This window comes from Sturnira hondurensis, unplaced genomic scaffold (genome assembly GCF_014824575.4).
Source record: "Sturnira hondurensis isolate 20B ecotype Veracruz unplaced genomic scaffold, ASM1482457v3 Scaffold0016663, whole genome shotgun sequence".
NCBI classification, from domain to species: domain Eukaryota; kingdom Metazoa; phylum Chordata; class Mammalia; order Chiroptera; family Phyllostomidae; genus Sturnira; species Sturnira hondurensis.
This window is the reverse complement of record NW_028089294.1, coordinates 4,412,415-4,435,521: the sequence shown is the minus strand read 5'-3', so window position 1 is coordinate 4,435,521 and position 23,107 is coordinate 4,412,415. Positions and strand designations below refer to the sequence as shown.

Below are 23,107 nucleotides of genomic sequence, written 5' to 3'. Positions count from 1 at the left end.
AGATAATAGCATCTACAGCCAAACCCTGTGCTGCCACTGGGGAGGCCTCAGGAGGGCATCCGGGACCAGGCGAGGAGCAGGTGGGGTCGTCTGCTGCTGTCTCCTGAGCCGGCACCTGAAAACCCTCTTGTCTTCGCTGCCTGTTGACCATGAGTGAACTCCCACCTTTGACCCCCCTGGGGTCCTCAGGACTCCAAATAAACAAAGGCTTCCAGTGCTCATCAGAGGAGGTTCCTACAGCTGCATCAAAGCCTCGGCACAGCCTGGGGGTCCTCCATGTCTCCTACAGTGTCAGGTAAGATGGGCGTGGCCCAGGACGGCTGCTGTCCTCACCCCTCTGCTGGCCTCTCACTAATGGGGGCAGGATACGGCCACTTTGACCCCCCTGTGGAGTGGATCCTGGTGGAGAGAGGAGAGGGAAGGGCCTTCGGGGATAAACTAAAAACAAGGGTGAATGCCACCCCCGACCCCACGGCTGGACCTGGGAGCAATGCCAAATATGGCAGCTGTGCTCTGCCTCATGCCCCTGAGGCCCTCGCTCCTTCCCGTGTGTCTCCCTCATGTGCACCCTGTTCGATGTGGGTGGGGAGGCCTTGGGGAACAGGGGTGCTTGCAGCACCAGGTGTTGTGAAGCCTGGTGAAAAAATGCAGGGTTAACCGAGGGAATATTGCCACTTCCCTGCAGCCAGAGAGCTGGCACTCAGAGCAGCTGCTGAGCAAGTGCCATACACAGGTGATCTTCAGTCACTGATGACCAGGATCTGCAGAGGAGGACGCTGAGGCTAAACCACCCTTAGAAACTTGTCCGGAGACAAGTGGGGAGGGCCAGAGCTGGCCTCAGTACTGGGGGGCAGAGGTGCGGCCCCTCCCAAGAGCCCACTCTGCTTCTCCCCTCTGGGATTTCCTTTACAGCCATCGCGCGGGGCCCTGGTGGGACATCGCATCTTGCCGGCCACGGTGGAACAGGCAGATCCTGCAAGACATCTCCTTGTACGTGGAGAGTGGGCAGATCATGTGCATCCTGGGGAGCTCAGGTAAGCTGGGGACAGTGCTCTACTTCCTCGGGGAGGGTCCCGAAAAGGCCGCGCCTTGATTTGAACACCACTTCGAGGACACGGGTTCGAGTTGTTACGGGAAGTCTGCGAGAAGTTTAAATTGCAACACGTTTGATATTAGAATGAAATCTGATGACAAGTCTGTGAATGGAAGGAGCCTGCCGTGAAATCTTTAGAAAGATCCTTGCAGAACAATGAAATTGTGCCTGACCTGTAAGTCAATTCATATCTCAAAGTACGCAAAGCACCTAGCACAGTGCCTGGCACGTAGGGGTGCTCTGAAAACACGGCTTTCCTAGTCTGTACTCTGCCCGGAGGCAAGAAAAGGAATATAATAAGCACAAAGATGCCCATTTATCCCTTGGGTTTTTTTTTTTGGTCTTTTTTGGTATTCATTGGTCTTTTAAAATCATGATATATTTCAAACATACCAGCAAGAATAGAAAACAAAAGAATGTTCATCTGTTAACGTCTGGTTTTATACATCTTATTTTTAAAAGATTTTATTTATTTATTTATCCCACAACCCAAGCCATGTGCCCCAATGGGGAATCAAACCAGCAACCCTTGAGTTCATAGTCTGGTGCCCAATCCACTGGGCCACACCAGCCAGAGCAAGGCTTTATAAATCTTAACAACATACTATGTTTACTTCAGATCCTTTTTAAAAGGAATTAAATATCACAGATTCCAGTGAGGCCAGGTGCCCACTTCCCAGAGCATCCTTCTTCCCTGTCACGGTAACTACACTGGAGGTGAAATTCAGTGCCTGTGCCGGTTCCCCACATCAGCCAGTCATCGTCTGGGGAGGGTGAGGCCTCCAGAGAGGCAGTTCCCTGCAGCTGAACGCCATGCCCTGCCAGGGTCACCGCCGGGAATCCTCAGCAGCTGCAGGTCAGGTGCACGGGCCCTGAGAGGAGATCTGTGGGACACACCTTGGTGTCCACAACACCATGTCATCCTGCACATTTTAATGTTGGAAGATGCTGACACGTTGGCTTCACAGAGGAGCCACTTGACTGAGTTCTTGTTCGCAAGTCGTTGCGTGTCCCGACTCCCCACTTGCATCACTCTCTTTAACAGAGATGGTAGCGGAAGTCCATGGTTACCAGGGGTCAGCCTCTTTCAGCCCAGGGGTAAATCCAATCCATGGCCACTCCCCTGCTGCAGGGGGTGGGGGCGTGGTGGGGGGAGGGATGGTGATGGCAGTGTCTAGATTACATGAAAAGGAATTCACTGACTAAAACTTCCCCAGATTTTCTGTCTGTTCCTATTCCCTATTTTTTAACCATTTCTCACTACATTCATGTACCGTACCAGCCAGGGTCATTCTGACTTTCACTTTAATAATGACACCATACTTTGATGGGAACAGAAGCTGAGCTATTCCTGTAATACTTTGTCACTTGCTACCTTCGTGGTGTAGGGTAAAAACGGTGGCTTGTAGCACGTCGCGAGGACTGAACCCACCTTCTCAGAAGTGTGTCCCGCCAGCCCGTGTCACGCTTCGTGCACATCTCGGCAGGACAGTGCTGGGGGTTCCCGGTCTGGGGTCTGGGGCTCATGGGCTTGTTTCTGATGACACCTCATTATGGTTTGCAGGCAATGCTCACCCTTTCATACTGAACATGAATTCACAGTAGGCTGCAAGTTCTACAGGAGTGGCAGCCCCCCCGCCCTGCTTTATTTTCCACAACTAGAACAGGGCTGGCCACATAGTAAGTGCTTAATAAATTTTTGTTGCATCAATAAGTAAGCCAATAGACCAATTTTATAAATCCCTCTTAGAGTTTTATAAAATAACATGACTTCATCAGTGTCTTACCTAAAGCAGCATTGCTTATCAAATCTTCTTTAGAGAGACAAAAGATGACTTTGATGTTCAAACTCTCACTAAAGAACAGTCCAGTACAAGCTTGCCTAGGGTCATCCAATAGTCTAGGGAAAGATAATTTTATTGGGCTCATTATTTGCTATCAGTTAGGACCTAGACTCTGTGCTGCATGTTCCCTTGCGGAAGACTAGTTACAAACGATTTCTGTCCTTTTGGGCAAGATAACCTCAAAGGTCATGTGTGGTTTTGTTGCCTTGTATGGCATTAACCACTTTTGTTTCTTTTTCCCCATTTTAAAAGCAGTAAAATACACATACCATCAAGTTTATTTTAACCATTTTTGAAAAGATTTTAAAATTTATTTTTAGAGAAGGAGAAGGGAAGGAGAAGGAAAGAGAGAGAAATATAAATGTGTGGTTGCCTGTCACACGCCCCCCAAGTGGGGACCCGGACTCCAACCCAGGTACATGCCCTGACTGGCAATCGAACTAGCGACCCTTTGGTTTGCAACCCATGCTCAATCCACTGAGCTCCACCATCCAGGGCCATTTTAACCATTTTTAAGTGCACAGTTGAGTGGTATCAAATATATTCCGTGTGTGCAACCATCACCACTGTGCATCCCCAGAATTCGGTTCATCCTTTAGAACTGAAGCTCTGTACCCATTGAACACTAACCCTTTCTCCCCTCCCCTCAGCCTCTGGCGGCCATTATCTTTCTGCCTTTATAATTTTGACTACTCTCATTCCCTCATATAAGTGAAATTATACAGTATTTGTCTTTTTGTGACTGGCTTATTTCACTTAGCATACTGACTATCCTTAAGGTTCATCCATGTGGTAGCAGATCGCAGAATTTCCTTCCTTTTTAAGGCCGAATACTATGCCATTATGTTATGTGTCTCCAATCTGCTTATCCATTCTTCCATTAATGGATATTTGGGTTCTCACTGTCAGGACTAATACTACCACGAACAAGAGTATACAAATATCTCTTTGAAACCCTGCCTTCAACAATTTGAATACGCAGAAGAGGAATTGCTGGATCATATGGTAACTCTATTTTTACTTTTTGGAGGCCCTGCCACACTGTGTTCCATAGCAGTTGCACCATTTCACATTTCCACCAGCAGGCACGGGCGTTCCAGTTTCTCCCCATCCTTGCCAACACTTGTTATTTCCCCGAGTTTTTTTGAATAGGAACCAACTATCCTAATGAGCACGAGCTGGTATCTCATCGTAGTTTTGCTTTGCAGCTAGCTCCCTACTGATTAGTGATGTTGAACATCTTTTCATGTGCCCATTGGCCATTTATATATCTTTACAAAAATATCTATTCAAGTCTTTCACCCAATCTTGAATCAGGTTGTTTGTTTTTTGTTGTTCAGCTTTAGAAGTTCTCTATATATTCTGGAATTAATCCTTTATCAGGTATATGGTTTGCAAATATTTTATCCCATTCTGTGGGTTGCCTTTTTATGCTAAGGATAGTGCCTTTTGATGGACAAAAATTGTTGAATTTTCATGAAGTCCAATTTCTCTTTGGTGTCATGTCTAGAGAATTAACCATTTCTGTTTCTCACTTTGCAACTTATTCTAACCTTTTGTTCTCCACTGACTATATGCAGTGAATAAAATGAGCTTTCTTGTCCTGCTGGTGCCTTCATTAATGAGTTAATACATTGGACACACATTCAAAAAAGACTGTATTAATGATCTATTTGCATATAAAAAAAGCATCACTAAATAAGTGGCTTAAAACAATAAAAGTCAGTTACTATCTCACGGGGTTTTCTGAGTCAGAAATTTGGAGCCAGTCCGATAGTTCTGCCCGGGGTCGCTGACCAGGCTGTAGTCAGAAACCAGCCGAGGCTGCTGAAGAGGGCTGGCGAGTCAGGTGCTGGCAGGTAGGCGGTGCTGGCTGTGTGTGGCTCAGTGAGAACGTGTGACACGGAGAAAGCAGGAGGCCCAGGACAGCCCCTGAGTGTCACTGACAGAGGAGGAAGTGGCCTCAAAACCGAGACAGAAATTTACAGAAAAGGGCAAATAACACTGTTGGAAGTTGCTGGGAGGTGTGGCGACATGCAGGAAGATGCCCACTGTATTTGGCGACAAGGAAGTACCTTGGTAACCATAGGGAGCCCCCTCCTGATGTAGTGATGGGACTGGCATCCAGGCTACAGGACGCTGGGCGCTTCTGCCAGAGCTGAGGTCGGATGCCAGGAATGGAAGGCCAGGGTGGCTTCTAGTTAGAGAACCACAGGCAAGGCCTGATTCAGCGACGGGGAAATTTCAGGGCACATTTTGAAAGACAACCCCAGTGAAGTCATGTTTCATTCCTTTACGATTGCTCTGCTTACTTCCCCACACTGACCTCTACCCCAACATGCTGGGGTGAATCCTGAGCTGTGTCAGCCATGGGGTAGAAGATAACTGTTAAGATCAAGTGTCTGGCTTCTTCATCTTTGCACCCCTTGCAACAACAAACAGTTTACAATTTCAGAGCAAAACATGTTCTCTTGGTTTTGCACAGGCCATCACCACATTCAGGCAGCAGGTGTGTACAGCTCCCTGGTCGGACAGGCCCTAGCAACACCCCCTGGGCTGTGCCCACCACTGCCAGTGCTGGCTGAAGCCAACCTGGTTTTACAAAAGGGCTCACTTAACTAGAGATTTTCAAATTCTGATATGCATGGAAATGACCCAGGGATCTCCCGAAAAAGCGGGCTCTGATCCCATGGCTGTGGGCGGGGCCTGAGTCTCCGCACTTCTAACAAGCTGTCAGGGGATGCAGATGCCGCCGGTCCCCAGACCACACTTGCTTAGCAGGGTTCTAGGCAGTGTCCCCACTTTCACGAACCACCAGGCCACCCCAGGGGACCACAGAACGAAATTCAGATGTCTAGGACCAGATGTTTCCTGATTTTCCTGTTATTTTGAGCGTCTTTTTCAAAGGGAAATAGCTTTAAAGCAAATAAAGAGGCAGGCAAAGTCCCTCTAGTACCCACAGAATGAGAGAAATGGCCTGTGCCTCCTCTCACTCAAGGGAAAAGCAGGAAAGACTCATTCGTGCCACAAGTGTTTGACCCACGAGGCTAAAGAGAAAACTTGTCAGGGTTGGACCCAGGCAGGACTGGTCCACCCAGGGTCTTGGGAAGTTCCTGAGATGCCTCATGGAGGGACTTCTTCCAGGGCCTTTTCTCCTCTCCCACCAGGCTCAGGGAAAACCACGCTGCTGAATGCCATGTCCGGGAGGCTGCGGCGCAAGGGGACCTTGCTCGGGGAGGTGTTCGTGAATGGCCAGACGCTGTGCAGGGACCAGTTCCAGGACTGCTTCTCCTATGTCCTGCAGGTGGGCGCGTCCCCGGCCCCAGCCTGCTGCAGCCAAGGGCCGGGGCGACGCTTATGCCTCCCTCTTCTGCAGAGCGACGTTCTGCTAAGCAGCCTCACCGTGCGTGAGACGCTGAGCTACACTGCGCAGCTGGCCATCCGCGGTGGCTCCCAGGCCTTCATTGAGAAGGTGGGTGCGGTCTGGTCTGTCCTCACAGCGGCCTGGGCTTGAGGCCGGGGTTTCCAGGTCCCCGAGCAGGGGCACCCAAGGGTGCAACCCCAGTGGCTTCGCACCCACTCTTCCCTCTGTTGCCCATTTCTTCCCTCCACTCTTCACTGTTTTGAGTCTGTACCTGCACTGTCTGGTGTTGCAGCCGCTAGTCACGCGTGGCCTTGAGCACTTGAAAAGTGACTAGTCCTGATGTGCTGTGAGTGTACCATGCACACAGGATTTTAAAAACTGTGAGAAATGGAATGTGAAATATCTCGATACTTTAAAAATATTCATTATAGTTTGAAACAATTTTTGGTTTAAAGTATATCACGAATCACCTGCTTCTTTTTACTTGCTAAATTGTGGCTGGTAAGATCATTTAAATTCTGCACGTGGCTTGGATTGTATTTCTTGTGGATGCTGCTGTCCTGGGAGCTCTGCGTTTGAACAGATATGGTTCAGTTCCCTGCTAGGCTTCCCCCTGCTGTCCATCCTGTTGAGACTTTTCTCGCCTGTCTTTGAGGCATCTTGAATGTGCCTCGTCCAACTGGATTAAGGTAGTGAAGGAAGGAACTATTGGATTGTCATCTCTTTCCCCATCTTTATGTGTTTCTTTAAATGCATCCTGTTTGGAAATAGCCACAGGAACCTCGCCTGGAAATGTCGTCTCATTTCTGAAGGCCTGGATGGGAGCGCTCAGGGAACGGAGGACAGACAGATGTGCCGTGCAAAGCAGGCACAGTTCCCTGGGAAATGGGCCCCCAGAGCCTCCAGAGGAGGCCAGCAACACCTGCCCCAGAGGCTTCACCGCCCTGAGGCTCAGCCAGCCTCCTGCTGGGCCCCGAGGCTGGCCTTTCTCAGGGACTGAGACTCTGAGGGAATCCTCCATCTCAGCTGAGAGGGCCGCAAGTTACCTGGTCTTTATTAGGCATTGCTGAGCCTGTCCACAGGGACTTGTGTCCCTGCACTGGACTCTCGGGCAGGGCTTGGAGGGTGGAATAGTTCTGTCTGGGAGTCCTAGACGGGTCTGCAGTATAGCTTTCACTACAGACGCATGTTTGCAAAGGCCCCAGCCCTCAAAGGGCATCGTCCTCTCAGAGCAACGCCTAGATGTGTCTCTTCTTTTGGTCAAAGCTCCGTCTGTGCTGTCAATGCACCCCGTGTCCTGTGGGATACTGCTCCGCAAATCACCCCCTTTTACTCCGATCTAGTTACTCGCAATATTTTTTTATGCAGTGCTTTTATTTTTCATTGTAAAAGTAACACAATCTCCTTAGAGGTATATGGGAACACTACTCGTTAGCATATATCTCAGTGTTCTCAGTCCCTTTCTCTGGCCCTGGGCCTTCTGCCCCTAGGGGTAATCTGGAGAGGGGATTCGCTGAGGAAGGAAAGAAGGAGAAGAGGAAAAGACCAGCTTTCTTGGTTAGAAAGGCGGTCAGGGATTTTCCTAGTTACCGTTGTGGGGAGTTGAGAATGAGGAGTAAGGAGAATTAAAGAGAGCAGAGTGAAGAGAATTGAGGGAGAAGAAATTTTAAGAAGTATGTCTGGCCGTGGCTGGCATAGCTCAGTGGATTGAGTGCAGGCCTGAGAACCACACGATCGCAGTTCGATTCCCAGTCAGGGCACATGCCTGGGTTGCAGGCCAGTTCCCAGCAGGGGACTCATGAGAGGCAACCATACATTGATACTTCTCTCCTTCTCTTCCCCTCTAAAGATAAATAAATAAAATCTTTATTTAAAAAAAGAAGTATGTCTGCAGGTTATAGACCTGGTCCCCTTTGAAGTCCTTAAAGAGATTCAAGTAAAGTTTGGCATTACTTTTAATTACTTTTGATAGTTAGATTCTATTTCTTCCATGCAAAACCACACTGAAATTGGACCATAGGGGACTCTGGGACTTATTTGGGTTACATAAGGGAAATCAGTTTTATTTAAAAACAGATTGGATTTTTTAAATATATAAAACATGTATCCTAATAAAGTTTCGAAAAAACCAAACATTTTTCTAAAAGCTATTTTGTAATCATGGCTTTGGCAAGGGATTTTTCTGTATGGGTTGGACTGAAAATAGGAGTTCAATGAAGTCTCCACTGTTTCCTGGAGAATTCCCTGGAAGCAAATATAAGCAGTTTTTGTTGCTCTAAGGACTTTTAATAACAACTCACATTATTTATTTCAGTCAGCGGTGTGTATTGTGTTGTGATTGGAACCAAGGTGGATTTTGTTGCAATAGGCGTGCTTTCCCCAGGCTGTAGTGCGTCTGAAGGTGGCCCAGCCCCCACGGGATGTGTGTCGCCTCTCCTACGCCACCCGCCACCCTTGGGCTGTGTGCTGGAACCGCCGCCCAGCGGTGACCAGCCCTCCCTGGCTTTCTGACTCCCGCAGGTGGAGGCAGTGATGGCGGAGCTGAGTCTGCGGCACGTGGCAGACCGGCTGATCGGCAACTGCAGCTTTGGGGGAATTTCCAGTGGCGAGCGGCGCCGTGTCTCCATCGCAGCCCAGCTTCTGCAGGATCCCAGTAAGTGGCACCCGGAAGTGCCTCTAGCGGCCGCCTGGGCATCTTCCCCTTGGCTGCAGGTACAACAGGCCCTTTCTTCAGCCTCCAGTTGGAAAGAGGTTTTCAAAGTGCAGACTCAACTTTCTTGAAAGTACTATGGAGTTCCAGAATACTCTTCCATCATCCAAGTTCCAAATGACTCTTGGACTCAGAAGTGCTCATTTGTGTTTTAATGTTCAATTTGGGGCCTTTCCTGGGCATCCTTGCCTCACATAGGAGTGGGACCACTGTGGAGAGCCATGAGCTTTGGTGTGACTAAAAGTATTTATGAAATGGCAAGAATTAAAATAGGACTTTAAAAAGTCCTGCTGGAGCGTGATCAGGTAGAGGGAAGGGGCTATCAAGATGGGCAGCAAGTCACCTGGCTCCCTGGCCTGGTTTGGTCATTCTCCCCACCACCTGGGGAAACCTCACCATTCTACGCACCTGGAAGAGGCCATCCTGGCCCTGAACACTTTTTCACACTGGGGGAGAACAAGACTGCCCACTCTCCGGGTGGTGCTTGGTCCCTAGAAGGCAAGTAAGACAGATGTTCTTAAGAGCGCTTGCCACTTTTAGGGTAGAAAGAAATATAGTTAACTCCTCTAAAAAACCTGATTTCTTGGGTTCTAGTTTTTTGCAGTGCCAAAGACCTTACTGATGTTTGAAAGTGCTAGCCGTGAAGTGTGGTAGTATCTTTTTAACTAGCGTCCTTTCAGCCTTTTAAAGATTGTATTTATTTGTTTTTAGAGGGAGGGTAAGGGAGGGAGAAAGAGAGGAAGAACAATGTTGATTTGAGAGAGAAGCATCAATTGGTGGTCCCTCGCACGCTCCCTGAGTGGGAATGAACCACAAACTGGTTGGTATATCAGGAGGATGCTCTAATAGCCATGTGCTCTGACCGGGAATTGAACTGGTGACCCCTTGCCTTCCCAGAGGGTGCCCAACCCACTGAACCACACTAGTCAGGGCCTCTCGGCCCTTTAAAATGACATGGTGCCAGCCCTTGTTTTCTCAGGGTCATCTGGATAGAGCCCAAAGGGTCCATTGTACCATGTGAGAAGCCAGATCTGGCTGCTGCTCTGTTCCGTCGAGGATCACGCCTGAAATCTGCTCTAGAGCTGGGAGTTGGGTCCTCCCAGGTCAGGTTATTTCTCCCGGGCTCGGGCAGAAACGCAGTTTACAGGCAGGTACTTTCTCACTATGCACTGTTTGGATGGGGTAAAACATCTCAAGTTAGGAACTGTTCAGAATTCTGAGTTTAGAGCACAGAGTTGGGCTTGGCAGAGACTCTGAATCTGCCCCTCCTTTGCTGGCAGCGGTCATGCTGTTGGATGAGCCAACGACGGGCCTGGACTGCATGACTGCCAATCAGATCGTCATCCTCCTGGCAGGGCTGGCTCGCAGGGACCGCATCGTGATCCTCACCATCCACCAGCCCCGCTCTGAGCTCTTCCAGGTGAGAGGGGGCATCTCCTGTTCCTGCTCAGTTTGTCAGGGGTGGTTTGTGTTGTGTTGAGCTGAGGATCATGGGTAGAGATTAGTTAGCACTCGCCAACTGGAGTGCTCGGAGCCAATAGCTCCTGATATGGGAAGGGCGAAGTATGGAAGCTTGCTTCCTTCAGCACCTGCCACTTACAAATAGCTTCTATGCACCAGGTCATTAACCCACACAGTCCCATGAGGTGCAAGTTCCACTTTACAGAGAAGCGTGAGACTTACAAGTGATACAAAACTGAGCCACAATCACACCGTAAAGAAGCTGGAACTGGAAGTCCAGCTGGCTTCAAGGACTGTGTCTTCCCACTAACTCATATAGTTTTCCTCCAAAATTCTCTCTTTGTCCTCCCAGGAAACTTTTAGGGAGCCATTATTTGCCTTTTATAGACAATGATCTGAGATTTAAAAAAAATTGTCCCGGGGACCTACTCACTCAGTGGCACGGCCGGGATGCATGCCCAGGCCCACTGGTCAGCTCAGCTCCCCTCTACCCACTGAGATGCGGACACAGGCTGGATGCTCAGCGGCAGCCCATGCTGAAGAGAATAGGTGCATTTTGAGTGTCTCCAAAGGATGCAGTAAGAATACCAATGCTACATGAACTACTAATGAAATACTAATGAAAAGACCGACTGCTTGCAAAGCTTTTTCTATAAGAATGTGATGACTTAAAAAATTCTTTATTGATTTGAGAGAGACAGACAGGCAGACAGACATTGAGTTATTCCACTTATTCATGCATTCATTGCTTGCCCTGACCGGAGATTGAACCTTGGTATATCAGGATGATGCTCTAACCAACTGAGCTACCCGGCCAGGGACTAGGATGTGGTGACATGATTACACACTAATACCATCTGTTGCCCAATCAGCTCTTTGACAAAATTGCCATCCTGAGCTTCGGAGAGCTGGTTTTCTGCGGGACACCGGTGGAAATGCTTGAGTTCTTCAGTGGCTGCGGCTACCCTTGTCCTGAACACTCAAACCCTTTTGATTTTTATAGTAAGTTTTTCATTCACATGTCCCACCATCTTAATTTTTTTTGAACTTTATTATCCCAGATTTCTGCCTGAATGGCACCAGGGTTTTATTTTTGCTTTTGTTTTGGTGTTTTTAATCCTCAAATTAATTTAGCTGGGTCAATTAATTTGCCATAACCTATCAGAATGAGGTGGGGGATCTCTTTTAAATTGAGGCATGCCTACTTCGTCAGAAGAAAATTAGGGGAGCTTCTGAATTCTCCCATACAGCCCCAGTGGGATCCTCATGGCCCTGGTGCTATCTTAAAAATATTCTCATTTTATAGGTGGACGTTAAGAACAGGTATTATTCTGGTGGGATGAGGCATCACAGCTAGTACTCCTAAGCCAATGATGAAACACCAACATATATTATTAGCCATTGTGTACTTATGTGCCTTTAAAAACCCATGGGTCACTTCTTTGGGGAAAACACTTTAGTGGACCTGACATCAGTGGATACCCAAAGCAAAGAACGGGAAATGGAAACCTACGGAAGAGTCCAGATGATTGAGTCTGCCTACAAAGAATCAGCAATTTATCATAGGATCTTGGAGCATATTGAAAGAACAAAACACCTGACAACATTACCAATGGTTCCTTTCAAAACCAAGGACTCCCCTGGAGCTCTCCCTAAACTGTGTGTTCTCTTGAGGTAAGACACTCACCGCATCTTAGGTGCTTAGACATCCATCAATGAAAAGAAAGGAATTAACACGGTGTTGTCTTTCAGGAGAGTGACGAGAAACTTCATGAGAAATAAGCTGGCAGTGATTCTGCGTCTGGTTCAGAATCTGATCATGGGTCTGTTCATCATTTTCTTCCTTCTACGGATCCAGAATGACGTGCTAAAAGGGGCTGTCCAGGACCGCGTGGGTCTCCTGTACCAGTTTGTGGGGTCCATGCCCTACACAGGCATGCTCAACGCGCTGAACCTGTGTGAGTGCTGTGCTGGGACCTGTGGGGGCTCCTCTCTCCCCGAACACCTCCCCTCTCCAGCCGTCACCTCGCAAGACTCCACCATTACTAGTCTTTGAGCTCAACCCAGGTTCTATGTCTGGGGAAAGGTAACTCCTGAGCTACTAACCCCGAGGGTGAATTAAGTCATCAAGTGGATCTCTCTGAGGGCCTCTAAGGCTCCAGGGAAACGTAAAGTTATGAGGTGCTGATGGGCACGATTTGCAGAGGCTTATCAAAGATTATCCCTGGGATCCAGCTTGGCCATTAGGATGTGCAGTCCAGGGGGCTAGATACCTGGACAACTTAGCACCGTTACATTCCTTTTTAAAAAGTATTTTATTTATTTTTAGAGAGAGAGCAAGGGAGGAAGAGAGAGAGAGAAACAATAATGTGTGGTTGCCTGTCACATGCCCCCTACTGGGGACCTGGCCTGCAACCCAGGCATGTGCTCTGACTAAGAATTGAACCAGCGACCCTTTGGTTCGCAGGCCGGCAATCAATCCACTGAGCCCCACCAGCCAGGGCAGCACTGTTACATTCTTTGTGGAGCCTATTTTAGTACAGCCAGAACCTAATTGTCAAACTCAGTGGGAGTCCAGAAGCAATACCTAGTCCCCTGATGTTCGGTACCAAGGCCCTGCACAGATAGAAGATGAAGTGGCTCATATCACTCATTTGTGCCCCTTTTGCATGCACATTCTTGAATTGGTGACACCCTTCCCCCCACTTTAGGGAGAAGGAAATAAATTATGACGATGTTTGCAACCATATTGTAATTCAGATACCGTGCAGATTTCTGGGATGGGGGGCGGTAACCATAACTCTTCGGATGGCAGGTTTCGTCATTCAATAATTTGAGAGCCCCAGCTGGTCCTCACCACCCAGCTCGGGTAACAGACCTCCAGTTCAGCTGGGGCTAGCCCTCTCCCTCCCGGCAGTATGGTGACCCAGTGTTCTGCCACCTGCCCTCTGTGCCCAGTTCCTGTGCTGCGAGCTGTCAGCGACCAGGAGAGCCAGGATGGCCTGTACCAGAAGTGGCACATGCTGCTGGCCTACGCGCTGCACGCCCTGCCCTTCAGCATCATCGCCACTGTGGTTTTCAGCAGCGTGGCCTACTGGTAAGGGGGTGTTCGCAGGTGTTCGGTCCTCTGGGCCAGGCCTCCCGTGTGGTCCCAGACAGCTGGGGGGACCCGAAGGGGGAGAGCTCCAGGGCAGAGAACCACCAGGTTCTTTGTATTTTTCCTGCGTCAGCACTCCTGTTTAGTGGAAATAGAAATGTGCTTGATCACAGGTGGAGTCGAGGCTCCCACTGCAGCAAGGATGGCCTGCCCAGTGTAAAGCTTTCCAAAATCTGTAATTGCCACATTCCAGAACACGTCTGGCCCTGAAGTGTTGCAGATAATGGGTTGCGGTCATAAACACATCTCTAAATGACTTTAATGCAAGAAAGTTTAAGATTCGTATTATAAAGAAGCACAGAGAGTCTGCTAAGGAAAAATAATAATAATAATAGCTAACACATGCTGAGCACTTGCTTTATTTGGGCTCTAAGAGCTTTAAATATATTAATTCATGTAACCCTTATAGCCATTCTATATAGATGATATTATAACTTGCTTGTTTGTTGGCAAGGAAACTGAGGCACAGATGGGATGAGTGGTCTTTCCCATCTCACATCCATTACCCCGAATTAGTCACAAATGAGGCCAAGAGTCTGCTTGGTTGGTGGGGAGAGGGACTCTTGGAGGCTTATGGAGGAGAACCTGAGAGACAGCAGCATTTCAACAGGGAAAAGGGAACGAGGACGTTCCAGGAGAAGGAGCAGCAGGGGCCTAGGTGCAGAAGCAGAAACGAGGACGACCTTTCCAGAGACCAGTTTCAGTCGCGCTGTGGGGAATGAAGCGTTGCGGGGAGCAGTAGAAAGCATGCCTGCCAGCCTTGGAGCCCAGCAGGGGAGGTGCTGAATGTCAGGCGAAGGGGCTGAAGTGGGTTTGATAATGGGACATGGGAGAGGATTTGGCTCCCATCTGTATGGGACTCCAGAGGGTGAGGCTGGCAGCTGACTGATGTCAGGGCAGAGGCACTGGACAGCCCCATGAGGAGCCCGGGCCACAGTCTGGGGTAAAGGCAGAGGCCCTGAAGAAGAGAGCAGCAGTGGTAGCAGAAAGGAGGGATCACTTTGAGAAGCCGGGAAAATGAAGTCCAATGTTTGTTGTGGGTAAAGAAAGTCCTGGGTGATGCCCGAGTTTCCAGCCTGAGGGAATGGGGTCGGGGCAGCATCCTTATCGAGGAGTCTGCGGGGGAAAGAATGGATTTGGCTCTGAACACACTACACCTGGGAGGCCACAGGACCCCCACCTGGAGATGTCAGTCTGAGGTTTGGGTGGTAGCCTGGAGGAAAGACAAAGAAAGAGCAGTAGGAGTAAAGAGCTGGGATCCTGTAGGAGGGGGTATCGGAAAGGCAGGAAGCAAAGCAGTCTGTGTGTGACGTCTTAAAAGGCAAGTGCAGCGGGTGTTAAGAGGAAAGGGCAAAGGGGCGGTCAGGCAGGTGGAAGGAGAAGCCGGGCTGCGCAGCACCAGAGGAGCTGAGGGAGGAGAGAGCTCCGGGGAGGTGCGGCGCTCCCATTCAGCCTTGTGGAGGTTCGGGGAGGCGAGGCATACGATTAGGAGGCCACTGGCGCACTTCAGAAACTAAAAAATAGAACAAGAAAAGGGTGTCAGTGGAGTGCTGGGGGTGCAAGTCAGTCTCACAAGGGGACAGACTGCGATGGAGGAAGCAGATGCTGTTGGAGGAGCTTGGAGGACAGGGTAGGATGGAGGGGGTCGGCGACTCCGACGGTTGTCAGGCTCAGGAATGCCTGCTTCAGGATATGGTAAATAAGACCAGCGGGATGAAGACGTTCGCTGGAGACTAGGTGAAATTATAGAAAAAGTGGATCACTCACGACTGCAGTTTACAGAGGAGACCAAGGTAAGGACAGGGGAATCAGGAAAACATGGAATCAAGGTAGGGAGTGTCAAAGTTGGCAAGGATGTTGGGGGGGCAGAGAAGTAGGGAATGGGAGGTGAATCCAACTGCTGAGCACTGGGGAGAGAGTTTGAAACTGGGGAGGGGGGGTGACTTAGAGCAAATATTTATATTAGCCACAATAGGACCTGCCCAATAAGAAATGAGCAAAAATTAGGGGTGGGTCCGGAGTCAGGTGAGACAAAGTGACAGCGGGGGTCCAATTAGTATAGCATGGCGCCTTATTTCACACACCCTGAGTTGCTTAACTGAGACAGCAAGGGTCCCCAGGTGTGGAGATTGGTAAGGCAAAGGTCAGCAGAAGGGGACAAGGACCAGAACATGGAAGGTAGGAAGGAGGCCATGACTAGAGGGGGCATTTTCAGAATCTGAAATCTTGGACGTGGAACCGTTTTTCGTAACATTTAAGTCCAAGACATGGTGCGTGACCAAGATTAGGCGGATGAGACCCCTGGAATCCATCAGCTCACCTCATTAGGAGTCATTGAAGTTGATGTTTCATTAAGAAGGTCAAAGACCTTCAGGTTAATGACAGTGGATAGGAGTGGACAGAATGCCCCTGGTCCGGGTGCTCTAAAACCATCAAAGGTGAGAGAATGTTTTAAAAGTCACAGAGGATTGCCGTGGATAAGAGAATCAACAGTCTCAGCAAATGTCATGATTTGTGAGAGAGGAAACGCGGACGACCTCAAAGAGTGGGGGGCGGGGGTGGATCTAAGACATGCCAACTCCTTTTCCTAACCCTGCAAACGGAAGAAAGCAGCGTGTCTAATGGTTGTTGAGGATGCTAGTACTGGGGAAATGCTATTTGGCTGAAGTAATACAGGAGTTAAGGGGCAGGGATATAGGGTAGTCTGTTTACAAGAAAATGAGGGTCCAATTGATGGAAAGGGTTGGAGAACAAAAGGCAAGAATGGAATGGAGTAGGGAGGCCTGGGAGGGCTAATCCAATGGAAGATGGAGTGTTTTCACGCTCTCCATAACCCCACATAAGGTGGATGAGATTCAGGGAGCGGGGGTCGAGAGGCAGATGGGTGAGCCCCTTTAGCCTTAGAGGGTAGCAGGCTCGCTCGGGTAGGAGCTGCGCGAGGTAGGCAGAGCATGTTATTTATGGAGAAGCCTGGTGCGTTCAACAACCCTATGCATTGCAGTTAGTTGTACTGTTGTTTGAACGTTAGTATTGTCCTATGAGAGCTGAAGGAGCTGTAAGAGGGAAAGGGTGGCGCCCACAGACCTGGATCCAACAGAAGCAACCGGTGGTAATAAATGGTCTCGAACGCCGGCTCCATGCCCAACAGGCCTTTCAAAGGGGAGTGTGGCTTGCCCTGCAAACCCTTCCCCACCACTAACCACCACGGACTCATTCTTAAAAGGCACGTGTGGTATTTTTCTTAAATGATAACCTTGGAGAGGAACTAAAGACCTTCTGTGTTTTTAGGACTCTGGGCTTATACCCCGAGGTGGCCAGATTTGGATACTTCTCTGCTGCTCTCCTGGCCCCCCACATAATTGGTGAATTACTAACTCTCGTGCTGCTTGGAATGGTCCAAGACCCAAACGTGGTCAACAGCGTGGTGGCTCTGCTCTGCATTGCTGGGGTGCTCGTGGGGTCTGGATTCGTGAGGTAGGTTACAACGAGGCGAAGGGTTTAGATTGGTATGACTTGTTAAGATCACCGATGATGGCTGTTATTAAGGAATTCCAGAGGAGAGCTATGTGATACTTGTTTAAAAGTAGCACCTTGTAATCTGGGTGCTTGCTAATTGTTATTGCTCAGATCTGAGGCTGTTCACCATTTGTTCAGTAAAACGTCTTCATGTTGACACCTGGGAAATGGCCATTTAGGCATGTTATCGATATGATCACAAGTAATAAGCCATTGCAATAATAGGAGGAAAACCAGCTCAGAAAAAACCCACAGCCATTAGGTACTACAAGGTGCAGAACACACGTTTAGTTCATTTTGGCGCCGCCCTGGTGGCTCTCGGTCCCAGCCCTCCATCCTCACTCGTGTTTAGGGGTGAGAGTAGTCAGATAAGAAAGTGCCTACAGGCCCTGGCTGGTGTAGCTCAGTGGGTTGAGCACGGGCCTGCAAACCAGAGTATCGTGGTTCGATTCCCAGTCAGGGCACATGCCTGGGTTGTAGGCCAGTTCCCAGCAGGGGATGCACGAGAAGCAACCATACATTGATATTTCTCTCCCTCTCTCTTTCCCTTCCCTTCTAAAGATAAATAAAATCTAAAAAACAAATAAATAAAATTATTTAAAAAAGAAAGCACCCACAGGATGAAAGAATGCTCAAGAAGGTGGCAGAACTAGAGATACGCAACAAATGTGAATAGTGATTAGCTCTCGGTGATATACTTTTATTTCTTTCTCCGTATTTCCCTATATTTGTGAATTTTCTATAATGGACAGGTATCATTTTGTCTGATACCAAGGAGAAGAGAAGTAGCATATAAATAAATAAAAAGTAGCATATGTAATATAAAGGGAATGTTTTAATAATAAAAAGGACATAAATAAATAATATGAAAGTGCTATGAATATATTTTTAAAAAGAAGTTGCAGGAAGGATTGAAAATTTTAGCATAGAAGGGGTCCCAGGCAGGTGGAGTGGGGGCTAGTAAGTAAACTATGGGACCCCCAGGGAATGCAAAAAAGACACTGGCTTTTTTACTTAAAAATCAAATAAACAAAAACTTATTGAGCATCGAAATATTTTTATGTTCAATTATTTAACTCCCAGAGCAATCCATGCTCAGGAACAAAACGAATCTCAGTCCCGACTCAGCTCCAGCCACGTGGCTGCCTGGGGAGAGGAGACTGGGCCTGGAGTCTCTGGCTTCTTCCGCCACTTCGCGGCCAAATGACCGTGCGCAGGTTACTTTTCTATCTACATTAGTTTCTTCATTTATAACATGGAGATAATGGTTTTGGCCCCACCTGCCTTGAGGGATCGTGAGAAGCAAATGACATACTCTGTGTGAAAACACTTCATGAGCTGTAGCGTGTTATATAAAGGCGAGATATTATAAAGCGAAGTGAGCTGGGGTTTGATGAGTCATGGAGGACTTTTTTTTATAATGACACTGTTACGTTTGCCTGTGGTGCCTAAGTGGGTCATTAGCGTCTGTGAAAAATGCACAAGTCAAATCACCCTCGGGCACGGCATCAAGCCAGCAGAGCACAGACCTCGGACAGCGTCTCCTCTTTCATACGCGTTTTATCATTACAGGTGCCAAACAAGCTGGCAGCGTTTCGTGTATTTGGTTTGTAGGAAGAGGGGATTCATTGTCTTAGAAGAGAAGCAGTGGCCAACGTGAACAGTTGCTTTTAGGTTCTTTGCAAACTCTCAACATCCCAAGGCTTCACCTGGGTTCCACTCCCATCTTGAAACTCTGTTCTTGAAAACCTCATCCACCTCGTAGTCATTACGTTTCTATTTTCCCCTGAAGTCATCATCTTCCCTGGCTGACTGCCTGCAGCATCTGAGCTCTCGGCTGCCTCTTCCTTTAAAGCCGGTTGGAAATACCTTCACTGCTTTCTTACTTGCAAAATCATGCCAGTTCACTGCAGGGGTGCATTCCATGCAGGAATGTATGAAGAATAAAGTCAAAGTCACCTAAAGTATCACAACTCAGAGTTAAATTTCATTGTGTATCTTGCTAGACATTTACATAATTTGTAAATAAAAAAAGATCATACCATTGGGAGGGGGTAGAGCATGCCTGCTCCTTTCCCCATTTAACAATGGGGAAAGTCCCATATCAATAAATTTAGACTCATGATTCCTCTCTCTTGAGGGTACTCCAAGGACTTCTATGGTTGCCTGGTTCTCTTCCTCCGTCTCCCACAGTCCGTCTTCCACAGTCCATCTCACACTTGAACTTCTGCTGTAGCCTGCTCCCTTTCTTTGCTGTCCCTAACCTGCCCCTATTCTGGCCCACCCTACTTGCTGATGCCATATTTTCTGAAAACACAGATTTCAACATGATCTCTCCCAGGGTCCTTCATTGTCAACCCGCTGCAAGGCCCTGAAGCAGCTGGCCCCTGGCTGTCATTCCAAACTCACCTCCCTCTGCCCACACCAGCCCCACTGCCCCCACTGCCCAGGCTCTGCTCTAGCCTTTCCAGTCTGTTCGGTCCCCTAAGGGAAGCCCTTGACCTGCCTGTGTTCCCAACCGTTCTGCCTTCCTAGAGCATCCTACCTATTCCTATGTCCTCCCCAGATTCCTGCCTGTCCTGTCTGTTTAGCAGCCTCTCAGTATGGCTAATCCCACTTTGTGCCTCAGAAAACTGCCAAGAACTGAAAGTCATGGAGTTGGGGGGGGGGGTTACTTGGGAATAGCTGAAACCATAAATACTACATACGAGAATGTTATTGACATGCATTACTATTTTTTAATTACTTTCTAGGCACCAATCATTTACCACTGTACTTTTAGAGTCTAAAGGGTATAAAGTCTATGTCCCCAGCTGCACTGTGAGCTCTTTAAGGATAGGATATGTCCTTTGAATTCCTCAAGCACTTAGACCTGTGATTTTGCAAACAGAAAGAATTTAATATAGGTTCGTTGACTGATAGAAGCTATGTGGTGGACCAAGAAGTCCATCTACAAGGTCATTAGGAGGTTTTTCCTGAGACAGGCTGAAGAGGAGACGTAGTTCATTTTCACGGTGAATGTCTGCCTGCCTGTCCGTCCTTTCCCCTCAGATGGTAGTTTAGTTCTCACTTCATATGTGAACACCATCCAATATGTTTAATCACAAATAGCTTCCTCTAACGTGATGTGTGTTAGGTATGCTTTTTCTTTTACACTTATATCAGTGGTGCTCACCAAAAAAATTAAACACCAAGCCATCATTAGGGGATTGATTGTTAAATTAAGTTTCTGCTATAATCAAGCACCAAGCTCCCCAGCTGGGGTGCACCATTGACATAAGCCCAGCCCTGGGAGCATCAGCCCAGGAGGTGGCTGGCTGAAGGTTCTCTCTCTCTCTCTCTCTTCCACTCCTCTAAAACCAATAAAAACATATCCTCAGGTAAGGATAAAAAGAAGTGATAGAGTGCTATGCATACTGACCCTCACTGACTTTGAAGGATGTCTGAGACATAAGTTCGGTTGTTAAAGCAGGTTAGGAAAGAGCATGAAGGGTTCAATCCCATTTGTGTAAAATCTTACAAATGCACACATCCATGCGTGTCACCAAACTGCTAGCAATAGTTATTTCTAGGCAGCGGCATTTCTCTGGACTTCTCAGGGCTGTCTGCGGTTCTTGTAGTAAGTGTCGTATTTACAGGAAGACAGAAAACCATGTAGACGAACACAAAGTAAGGCTGGACGTTCTCTTCATCTGGTAGGGCTATTACCAGAGCCTACTGAATGTCATCTCTCTTTTTCTTTTCCTTAAGAAACATAGAAGAAATGCCCATTCCTTTGAAAATCTTCACTTATTTTACATTCCAAAAATATTGCTCTGAGATTCTTGTAGTCAATGAGTTCTATGGACAGAATTTCACTTGCGGTAAGTATTCTACTTTGGAGTATCACTTTTATGTATTCCCCCGAGGAAGCAATTTCCTGAGGGAAATTCATTTTTTAAAAATAAAAGCTGTACCTTTTGTAACAAATACACTTAAAACCTTGTTTCAGAATAAAAGTCTAACTTTTTCTCTGGTTTTTAAAATGAAATAAGCAGTGGTCAAATGAGACCCCTGTCCGAGGCCAGTAGCTTAGGGCCACTCTGACGTTTTTAGGAAATGACAGCTGAGACGCACACTGGGGGGAACTGTAGCACAGCCTGGGTGGAAGCAGTTTCTGCCAGGCTGGTTGAAGTGGGTGCTGTGGCTTCTTGTTCCCCAAATGCACACAGTATAGGGCCGAGTGAAGCCACTTGTGGAAAAAGGTCGTCCCCTGATCCCACGAGAGGGCAGTGGTAGCGTCATGAGGTTCTTGTGGCCATCGGGGTTCCCAGGCCATGCTGTACTGACCACTGAAGAACAGGGTGAAATCCAGTAGTTGTCTTAAGTATCTTTAGGGGACAACATCAGAAATCTTAGGATAGCTGGTGCTAGGTGATCATAAGTGATCGTGATTTTTTATCGGTGCTATGGGAAGGAACACGAGTACACACTCAAAAATGGAAACCTATTTCCATCTCCACTGAAGATGGAGCCAAGGCCCAGAACACTCACAGTGGCTTCATCTAGTAATGAGTTTGGGGCTGTCTCAAATGTCCTGCATCTTTCATGGAGAAGGGTACTTCGCACCCTCCTAAGTGGGCATTTGGTAAATACTTGCTGGCTCAGAACTAACCACACCTCCCAATGTGGGTCTTTCCCCTGGCAGGCAGCTCCAATGGCTCAGTGACAGCCAACCCAATGTGCGCCTTCAGTCAAGGAGCTCATTTCATTGAGAGGATCTGTCCGGGTGCAACGTCCAGATTCACGGTGGACTTCCTCATTCTGTATGCCTTCATCCCGGCTCTCCTTGTCCTGGGGGTAGTTGTTTTTAAAGTGAGGGATCACCTCATTAGCGGATAGTAAAGCAAGGTGTCGTGAAAACAGAACTTCAGCTCCCAGAAGTGTGTGACTGCTGTGAACATCTGAAATCAGAATGCTGGTGTTTTTTTCTTGACAGCACATTTGAGGGTTTTTAAATCGTTAAGACTCCTTTTGTGCCCTTGGATCCATGCAGGCCTTGAATGCTATTCCCAGTTGCAGGGATGTGCGGTGTTTGGAAATGGTGACTAAGCCAGTCCAAAACTGTAGATAACCATAATTCACAAGGTTGTGGAGACTGTGCTATTTGTTTTCTTTGGACAGAAAAATAGGTTGATTAAAAAATTATGCAGACATTTGACAAAGGATTCAGTAAAAAGAAAACATTCGAATAGTTACAGCCTGTAAGTAATAGAAAAGGGAGCTGTGTGTGTGATTAAAGCAAAGCACCATGCAGAACGGGGTAAGAGTGCTTTCATTACCACTGAAACACCCTTACTTCTGTGCACAAGTCTACGTGAGGGTCCTGAGTTACCCGGCTGTGACGAGGGGATGGAGGACAGATGTGGGGTGGTGAAGAGCGCTGAGACAGAGCACTCGGTGACTTGGCGGGGAGCTGACATGAAAAACTGCATGGATGGGCTGAACTGAGTGCACAGCACACCTCTGGGATTGTCTTCAAAGATTAGTTGACTATTCTTCACTTTCCACTTAGTTTATTTACACAATGAAAAGTAAATGTTATTAGATAAAGTGAATGTACTGAGAAATGACATCTTTAAGGTTGGTAGCCGCTGTCGTTTAAAGTCCATATAAAAAGGCTCAGCTGACACATCTATACTCAGAAGAATAGGGTCACACACTAGGAGTTCATGTTCTCGGATTGTAAAGGGAAAGAATGCTGATAAGTACAAACACCTATATTACATATATTTAGGGGTCAAATGTTGTATGTAGATGGTATATAAATGCCTTATATACTAAATGACTGATTATCTTTTTGATTGATCTTAAAGTAATTCATATATAAGTCTGAAATAAAGCTGTGTCAGTGTTACCATGGTAACTCTGAGAGAGACTATCTTAGAGAGTACAAGAACTTTGTCAGTTACTATGACCTAAC

At 47.7% G+C, this 23,107-nt stretch overlaps 1 protein-coding gene across 1 annotated transcript; it reads left to right on the top strand.

Annotated features, from left to right (window-relative positions):
• Positions 1-114: 114 nt before the first annotated feature.
• On the top strand, positions 115-23,080 carry ABCG5 (ATP binding cassette subfamily G member 5). Its single transcript, XM_037066578.1, has 13 exons — positions 115-295; positions 913-1,034; positions 6,105-6,241; positions 6,314-6,408; positions 8,818-8,954; positions 10,292-10,431; positions 11,345-11,474; positions 11,933-12,146; positions 12,225-12,430; positions 13,431-13,569; positions 16,918-17,103; positions 20,896-21,008; positions 21,833-23,080. Exons 1-13 carry the CDS (start codon positions 150-152, stop codon positions 22,024-22,026), a joined length of 1,959 nt encoding a protein of 652 aa, XP_036922473.1. The 5' UTR covers positions 115-149; the 3' UTR covers positions 22,027-23,080.
• The last annotated feature ends 27 nt before the right edge of the window (positions 23,081-23,107 follow it).